Genomic DNA, 9,606 nt, shown 5'->3' with positions numbered 1-9,606 from the left:
ACTCTCTCCGTGCAGGTTTTTCCTTTAACCAGCCTCTTCCTCCTCCTAATCCTTCCTCAGTCCACAGCATGAATGCGAGTCTGAAGAAGCTGCCTTGTTAGGTCTCCATTGCTAATCCAATGATAAAATGTCAGGTTGGTCCATCCAGGCACAATTTGCAGCAAAAAAGGAAGTGGAGGTGTGGAGGGAGAGGAGCACTGGTCTTCCAGCCTCTTTCTGTGCATGAGACATCTTACAAGGCAGAGACCTTGACTATGTTGCTTGTGGTAGTGGTAGAAATGTTCGTGGAGTGGCCAGGGCTGCTGGGTGGAGGCCTACTCTCGCCTTCTGGTGTTAGTGCCGGCGGTGTGGGGATGCTGATGATGGCTGTCGTTATCTGCGCAGTTTTGCAGTTCGGTCGCAGCCCATCATCTGACTTCATATTGAGACTGGAACGACTAGAAAACAAATTTAGTTTTTTTCTTTTTTTTTTTTTTTTGATGACAATAGGAAGGATAGGAATGGTAGTTGCTCTTCAGCACTATCTTATTCCTCTGAAACAGGGGCACTGAAATATTACAGAAGAATCCACTTAATCACTTCCCCCAGTACCTGCTAAGCATCCTTAATTTCTGCCTACTTTACACTAACCTTTTTTAATATCCCTCAGGTTAGGATACAGCCTTCCACAGGGTAAATTACTTCACATTTTCTATTTCATTCTTGCATAAATCTGGTATAATTAAGAGGACACTTAAATATCCTGTACTGTGTACTATATCTTTTCAGCACACAGGTAAGTCTTCCTGAGAAAAAATYTCCCCTTCCTTGCAGTTTGAATGCCTCTCTTTTTTTTTCATTATCCCTTGATCTCTGTTGTTGTTTCATCTCCTTGCAGTAGTCAGGGGTCTAGCAGCTGGTAGCACTTTTTAGATCTGCATCAATTGCATCCTATAATTAATTACAGAGGGAAAATGATAGGTTGATTTCTGTGCATCTGCATAGCTGCAGGAGTTTGCTATTACCAGCCCAACATGTTCATTTTAAACACGAGGCCTGTTCTTTTAAAATGTAAAGCTCCCATTTGAAAAGCTGTTCCTGTGGTTATCTCAGAGTGACTCACCAAGAGGATTTTTCTTAATCTCCCAAGTCTCCCAGGGACACTATGGGACCCATTCTATTTCCCTGGTTATCTCGGTCACAAGTCGAGTCCTCATGGGCAAAATCTTACGTACTAGGTGGTTCTGCCAGTGTTAGCCAGTTCACCCAGTGAGTTGCATTCCCCCTAAAAAAGTTCCCCCAGTTGTGTTCCACATGAAAAGTAACTTACAAGCCTTTTCTTTTGCCAGTGGTTTGGGGCTGTTACAATAAACATCCTCTTGTGTTGGCAGACTCAGTAGAAAGACCTAAGGTAGAGTTTCCAAAACTCTGGGAAGCTGCCTCCTGCTTCAATAAAATTACCAAATCTCAGCATCTCTTGCCCTTCTGCAATCTCTCAAAGCATTATCACAGACCAGCTCCAAATGAGTGGTTGTTCAGAGTAGATGGTGCAGGTCCTTATAATATATTATCTCTCTGTTCTTACACAATTTGGTAAGCAAGTGAAATAACTAAGTGTTGACAGATGAAATACCATAGCTGACATCTGATTTAGCACCCCAGAAATAGAATAATTCACATTCCCCTGAATTATTGTTTCAGGTGCTGGTTTAAACTTCTGTCTTGAAACCACATACCCACAGACTTATTTTGTGCTTATTCATTCAAGATTTGTCCTCTGAAATGCCCTTCTGACTTTACCCTGGCACAGATTAGTCCTGTGCTGCCCTAGGAGCAGTTTTGTTTCAGTTTCCATAGCCTTTTGATAAGAGTGGGGAGGAGAGGAATGCTAGTTTCAGAAACAGCACACTGCMCAAGAAGCTTAATGGGCTGAAGGGAATTTAGAAAGTCATTTAATACTTGCAAGCAAGATATGGTGAGGAAATGATTTTTCAGCAAGTTATATATAAAATGACACACTCAATTTAAAAATTGTCTATCGAAAGAGATATTTCTTCACCTATGGAACTAATGGCTCTTTATGTGAGAGCTAGTGAGACACCATTGTGAAATTCCTCCTTATTTGTTTCCTAGTGATGCTTGTTGYGTACAGTTGTAATTCAGACTTTTGGACAATGAAAAACAGTAAAATGAGTTTCCCTGGTCAGCATTTATAGTGCTGTACTGGCTTTTGCATGTAGACACTGGTGAACTAATCTGCTTTATCTCTGTCTGCCTGGACCCAGTAAGGACTTGAAAGTATTGGGCTACCTGGGAGGTGCATGGTCTGGATGGTAGAGTGACCCTGTGCAACTTTGGTGACTGGCTTACAGCTGGGAACTGTTGGCTCCTGCCTGTGCCATTAAGAGCTTTGCAGGCAGATTTCAGCTAGAATTTATTCTTCTAGGTCCAATCTCATCAGAGAAGAGCTGCACTAGAGTCTAGCTTTGATCTAGTTCTCCCCCAGCCAGCAGTCACTTTTCTTGGGATCCTATTAGAAGGAGAGAGAGAGACATAGATACTCCTAGCTCTAGATCCCTCTTTCTGGCTGGAGAATATGACTGAAAGAAATTGCACCAAATTTCTTTCAATTGGATAATGCACTTCAGGAGTTTGCATGCAGTAGTTAGCAGCAAGAGCCTACTTACTGTACCTTGTTGTGAGGGAGGGCTGCTCACTGCACTGGATGTGGATAGTGCTGAGCTCCTGCATACTCCGGAGGCGAGTGGCTGGCACACTGGAGTTGGGGAGGTGAGTGGTCTTCTTGTTACGGCGAGAACAGCAGGAGGTGGTCAAACCATGGTGACTTGACAAGGAGGGGCTTCGAGAAGATGGGTAGTTTTGCATTGAACTCTCCATGCAATTTTGCTCAAACAGCTGCTCATCTATGAACTCATGATTCTGACAGGAAAAAGAGCAATGCCATTACTCTCCGTGGCAACCCAACAGTAGTTTATTTTCAATATTGTATTTTACTAGTCTGGTGGGATGTGTCAGCCCCTTGTCTGTGTAAGATGCTCTCTGCGCCTGCACCTGAAAATGTTTGCACTAGGCAGATTTCAAGAAAGAAATGCAAACAAGAGCAGAGAAAGAGATGACTTTGCCCTTGCACTCACTATAACCAAGAGAAAGTTTTGCTGTCCTGAATCAATATGGGAATAAGAGAAGCTGTTGCAGTGACAGAAGCATGATAATCTGTCAGTACTGCATTGCTTACACTGTCTGAGATGGTTAATATATTGTGTCTGATTTTCCTTTCACACATGTCTGGATCCTGGAAGCGGCTTCAAAGAGTCTGTGATTCCACATGGCTATTAAACCCCACAGGAGAGGAGATTCAGGCTCCTTTTTCTTTGTCCTTGGGGACAGGATTGTATTATATCTGGAGAATTGTCTTGACAGATTGTTTTTTTACAGGATGTTAGTTGTATTTGCTGTTGGGTGCAAAGCATACGTGGAATAGGCTGGGTGCTGCAATTAGCTGGTAGAAATAAACTTGGCAGCTGATAGTGGGAAATGACAGGGGAAGGAAATTCAGAAAACTGAATCTTTAAAGCATGTCTGTGCTAAAGAAACAAAATGTCCTGAAAGGAAGACCTCTTATGCACATRTATGAACACCCAAATAGTCCTAATGGACATACTTCATCTGGGCCCTGTCAGCATCAGAAAGGACGGGAAACAAAAACAACAAGGGTGAAGGCAGCCACTGATTTTCATTGGAACAACTAACAACTCTTACAGTGAACAAAGGCACTGGGTAGCAAAAAAGAACCACGAGCACAAACTCCCGAGGACAAGACCAGGAACGAGAAAGGAWGCAAGCACTCCAGACACGTCACAGAGATCACAGAAGAACAGATTGAATTAAAAAGGAAATACCTTGATGGTGGAAGTTCGTACAGATAACAGGGGATCATCCACAAGATAGGACAATCCCTACGGGACAACATGCCAACAAAAGATAAAAACACATTTGATTTTCCATTCCGGCATTCAAAAATTTAGTCCCAGCATTGCATTTTTTTGTCTCAGCATTGCAGCTGTATTGCTCAAGTTTGAATGGGCAACTGGACCTTCTCTTTACCAAACCTTGCTTGAATCAGACCTCTTTGYTCCTTCATTCTTACATTTAAGCTTCCTAATGTTCTTTTAATAAGACAAGACTTGTGACAATTTTATTACTTTGATCTTTTGAGAGCCAGAATGCAAAGGAAAACAAAGTTTGAGCTGCTGATTCATAAGTAAACAAATCGGAATTTTATTGTCAATGGATCACCAATGGATATGGTTTCTGATCATACTCTGGAAACATAGAAGAAAGGTTTGGMCTGAAGGATTGGATTCAGTGCACATAGCAGTGGGAGAAAATATAGCACATGAATGTCCATACTCAATCTGGAAGGAGTGCAGAAACTTCTTTTGTTTGTACAAACTCCATGTGTTGTGTTAATATGACAAAGTAGCCCTTGTTATGGGAGCTGGGAGTACCTCTGGGTCACTTTGTCTTCTGACGCACCAGATTTGTGAGCCATTCACAGCCATTTGATTGTAAGACTTTATTCTAGTGACAATTGCAGATACCATGAAAATAAATACTGTATTTTCAGAATCCTTCTGCGGAGTTGAAGGAAAGGTGAATTGCCCATTGAAACAAGTTTGCAACTGTGGTACATTCCTCATTGCATTCCACCTGCARCTTTGTATCATCACAAAAATGACTCTGCAGTGTTTAAAAATTCTTGTACTATGATTTAATGTTTTGAGGGGAGAGGTGTTGCATAGTATTTTAATAGATTATGTGCATTGGAAAGAATTTCCACACAAGCTGATTGAACTATTTTGACTGATAATTTCAGAAATCCAAACTTGCTACATGGTTCGATGCAACATAATCATAATAACAGGCTGAAAAATGGAGGGAAAATGCATTAAATATTGTGCAGATTTGCCCTCTAGGTTTTCATCAAAATTCAAAGTATCATTACTATTGCCATTCTTTACAGGAAAAAAAATAACATTTGGAACATTTTCAACCACTGAGACTCACCTTTTGAGTAGCTTTGGGTGCTGGAGGCAGTCTAGACTTATTTGTGTGGTAGGCTAATATATCCACAAATTGAGGATATGATATGGCTGCTTTACTTCCGGCACCCAAACTGGCTCATTAATGATGGAGCGACTCATGCAGCTCACAATGCAAAATAAAGTTTACAAATGGAAGTATTATTTGTGAAATACAGGTCATAATAGTGAAGCTTTTAAGCATGAAGTTCTAAACCAACGAGTCAGATTGTGAAATGTCTGCTTGTTATGTAACATCCAATATGACTAGAAACAAAGGCAAGATGAGTCTTATAAAATAAACTCAGTAGTTATTGATACAGGAAGAATCAGTTCACTGTCCTTGGAATGGTGACCTTCATCGTTCATTGCCATAAACCAGCTGTACTCAGCAGGTCACTGCGATTAACAAGTCGTCATCTTCCAGTGCATTGCTGATGCCTAAATGGTGTTATTCCAGCATAAACTGAACTATGAAGTGGAGGCAATTTRTCTTAAAAGAAAGCTCTTGCAAGTCAGAAATCAGAAGTACATGTGATGATGGATGCAGATAGAAAAAGGCATGAATATTTCAAGTGTTAACCTCTCGTCATTCTTTCTAGAATGAACTATGATATAAATAATATGCTCCATGGTATAGATCATGTTCCCCTACTGCAAAACCTTTTATAGAAACCTAGAAGTAAAACATATTCATGAGATAAATATCTGAACATTTCCAAGAGATTTCTGCATAGAGAATCACTTAATAACGGAAAATAAAACTCTTCCTCCAACACCTTGCTTAGAATAAACAGAAAAATCATTGCMGCAGAAACTGCTTGACTGGCTTTGAGATAAATTACCTGCTCTTGTAAYGAGAACTGCAGTGACAAAATATATATGCAAGCTTTAAATCTATTAAGAGAGTTCATCTGCTCTGTTCCTTATGAAAGGCTAAAGGTTATTTTTGCCAGCTGATTTGCTTTAGATTCTAGGTTGTAATTTGGAGTCACTGACGTCAACTTCCTCCTTTAAGACAGCAGAACTGTCCATTGTTATTAATTGGCATAAGCAACAAATGTATGATGTCTGACTGACAAMACAAGACAAATGCAACCTAGCTCTTTTTCAGAAGCTTATGAGAAATTAAATTTAGCATACATATTGTTTATAGAATCTCCCTATCTCCTTGCCTGCTGRCATCTTATTTGCATTCAGGTGAACTGAGTGATCTGTTACTGACTTTGTACTGGTTAGATGACTGTGGAGCAGCAGACAATCATATCCTTTATCCCTTTTCATGGTGATTCTTTTTTTTAAAAAGAAGTCTTAATAAAATGAAAGTGTGTTTGTCCCATTGCAGAACATTCTTGGGAACGGGAGTGTCTGGCACAGTTTGTAGATCTGCTGGATATGTGCAACTAAGTGCCAGGTTAGAGCATCCTGTGCACACATCTTTTCCRTTTGAAGCCTGGGCCGGGCACAAAGACTTAGTAAGATGTAAAAGTGTTRTGTTTCTACTTACAGTTGTTTTCTCCAGGCAGTGCAGCAGGTGGTGATGTTGGCTTTCAATTAAGGAGGTGCCTTTAGTCACGTGCTGCTCATCTTCAGTGGATCCCTAAATAGCCAGAGAAAGGGGAAAAAATCCCAAAGTAGATGTAAAACCATGAAAACAGACAAAACTACCAGAGTTAGCTTTCACAAGGGAAAGACAACARTTTCAGTGTTACTAGCTCTCAAGTTCTTATCATGAATCTTAGGTTTCCTCATTTTTTTTTCTTAATGATGTGGCCTGTAAACTCAGAGGAAGATCTCAACTTTAATTCAAAACTGTATGTTTCTAGCCATTTTGTAGCTCTGGAGGAAACCTGGGAAATACTGCTGACATGGTGTGAAGGTTTAAGATCCAGAAGGTAAAGAAAAAAGAACCCATGATGTCTTATTTTTCTAAAAATTGTTAAGACTTTTAAGTTTAAYGTGACCTTTAAATGCCAACAGATGTCCCCTGAACTCTAGTGTCTGTTAGCATAAGTTGTCTTAGTTATGCTGAGCTGGAAGCACTAGCTCTGTTGGACCTTCAGTGCTACACAGAGCTGTGCCTGTTGGAACTTGCATAAGTTATTGCTAAAACCTTATGAGTCACAACTGAAGGCTAGATCAGTTGAACSTGGGTTTCATGTTTTGGATGTCACCTGTTTGTAATGCTGTTATGAGAGACAGGACTCCTAGATTTGCCTCCCTCTCTTTGTGGACACATGGCTGTGTGTTTTCCATACTTTGTACCTGCAGTGTATTAAAAGGGAGCTGCCCTTTCCCTGCCTCATTGAGTGTGGCTGTTGGTGGGGAGTTTGTAGCAGGTCCTGGTGACTGGGCTAAGTGAGAACTCATAAGTGTTTAACTTCTTGTAGGCTCAAGCCCATTTGAAGGGCAGCATGAAAAAAGAGAGAGGTGAGAAACAGGAAGGTGCTACAAACATAAGGATTAATATATATAAATTATCCTGTTCAAACATACCTCAAATGAAGGAGCATTGCACAGCAGTGGCAAAGAGTTTAGTATCACATAAAATGAGGCAGCAGTTTCCTAGGAGAAGGAGGCCCTATCTGGTGTGGCCTTCATTCAGTAGGACAGCTAGCGTGATTTGTTTTATTAACACAGTGCCTAGGTGCCCTGAAAACTGACCAAGAACCCTCTGTACATCACTTAGCACAATAACAGAGCAAGGCAGGCCTATTCCAAAAAGCTGATGATCCGAGTATTTTTCATATTCAAATATCTTTAAATATATTCATTGTACAGTACCAACTGACAGCCTCAGTCAGGAACCAGCTTTTCCTTCTTTCCCTTGTGTACTGAAATTGTTCAAGTATGGCATAACAAATTTATAAGCTAATTCAGTGTAGGGTGTGTTTGGAGTCAAGCAGGCAGCTTGTGCTGTCTGAGAAGGGATTGGGTACAGCTGAGAGTAGTTAAGACTGAGAAGTTACTGAAAGGACCGGCCCCTCCTAGGAAGGCATAAGTCAAGCTGGGAGAGAGAGGGAAAGAATTGCTTTTGGCATGGGTGKGTGTGCACGTGGTGACTTGGGGAAGGGACTGGTCAGGCTGCAGTATTATTGGTGGTTAGGGTAGGCTGTAGATCTCAGACTAATCCTGGTGCTTTTGTAAAGCTGTGGGGCTTGATCTGCTAGGAACAGCAGAAATAAAAATGGATGAGAGGTTAGAARCTTGAGTTCAGTATATGTATCATGCTTTGTTTGTGCAGAAAGCTTGATGTTAAGCATTCATCAGAACGATGTTAGGTCAACTTAGTGAACTTGGTGGTGGAATCCAGTACTCTGTATTTTTGATCTTCACATTGTATTAGTGTATCATATGCTTACGCTCCTCAAAATACAGCATTTGTCACTTACTGTATAATAGGATGATCAAATGCACCTCAGAATGGAAGAAAAAAATACTAGTGGAGATTGTTTAAAGAGACTGTATGCTATTCTAGGATTATTTTTCTGTTTTTCTCTATTTTGTGGTGGTAAATTTAAGATCTAGGTTGTTAAAGATATTCTTTTACTAATTAAACTCCCTGATCTTGAAATTCACTATTACTTCATTACACATTTTCTGGGATTGCATGCATTAATCTGTGCATATCTTTGATGATTAGCATTTTCAAAGACAATGAGATGCATTAAGATGGCAATTAGGGGTTAGTGTTTTCCTGTGCCCTCTGCCTAAAGGGTGCTTGGTATCTTCTGTAATGCCTAAATCTGAAAATAAAAAATCAGTGTGCATTGCTTGAATATATGCTTAGATGCAGAACTGCAGTATCTGACTGTTTAGGAGATAAAGTGAGTGGGATGGAGAGACAGTGGAACATCTTGGCAGAAGTGCCAGGACTTTGTCCTTTGCTCTTACGGGGGTCAAACACAGCTATGCTTTTGGCACTGATTTTAGCTATACCCGTATGTCCCAGTTATTCACTGAAAATCTGTGTTCTAGATGCTATTTACACAATGGTTCTGTAATTCTTAAATGGAGGAGTAACTGTACCTCTGACAGATGCTAAAACATAGCTGAACAACTGATACATTAAGAAAGCTGACTTACTGTATAAGGAATTAATGTATTCCTATCACAATGCTTCTTAAGCAGGTTATGGAATTTTGTTTTTGCCATTGTTGTTTTGGAAGATGAGCATTCCCAGAAGTATTTTTAGAAGTGGCCTAAAAAAGGTCAGTTCAATTTTTCTTATTAATAGTGTTCTCGGTGAACCAGCACATCAAGCAGGTCCTGTTCCTACCCTGCAGAGATTACTGACTGCTGAAGTCTATGTTGGAACACTTCCCATGGAGGTCCTTGCACACCCTGAAACAAGTAAGATGCCACACTGAAACACTCTGGGAAAGGAGAGAGAAAGAGCAGATATTGCTAACAGTGTCTTTATATGAGGGCTCAGAAGAAGGGTTCGCAACTCTTTCCTGCACAGCTGTGTTTCAGAGCAGGTGTAAGTGGAATTTGAAAGCAGAGGCAGAGCTTCCCTAGCYCT

General features: G+C 40.5%; 1 protein-coding gene across 1 annotated transcript in view; it reads right to left on the bottom strand.

The window, feature by feature from the left end:
- Positions 1–232: 232 nt before the first annotated feature.
- Positions 233–9,606, bottom strand: part of KCND3 (potassium voltage-gated channel subfamily D member 3) — a 134,032-nt gene continuing 124,658 nt past the window's right edge. The window contains exons 4-7 of the mRNA XM_085306609.1: positions 6,589–6,681; positions 3,900–3,956; positions 2,672–2,919; positions 233–437 (exon numbers count right to left, since the gene is read on the bottom strand). Of these exons, the coding sequence (XP_085162735.1) occupies positions 233–437; positions 2,672–2,919; positions 3,900–3,956; positions 6,589–6,681 (603 nt within the window). The remainder of the gene's footprint in view (positions 438–2,671; positions 2,920–3,899; positions 3,957–6,588; positions 6,682–9,606) is intronic.

The sequence above is a fragment of the Rhea americana genome, unplaced genomic scaffold (genome assembly GCF_003343005.1).
Source record: "Rhea americana isolate MKP2758 unplaced genomic scaffold, rheAme1 scaffold_241, whole genome shotgun sequence".
Lineage (NCBI taxonomy): Eukaryota > Metazoa > Chordata > Aves > Rheiformes > Rheidae > Rhea > Rhea americana.
The sequence above is the reverse complement of the archived record's forward strand: the minus strand, read 5'-3'. Positions and strand labels throughout refer to the sequence as shown.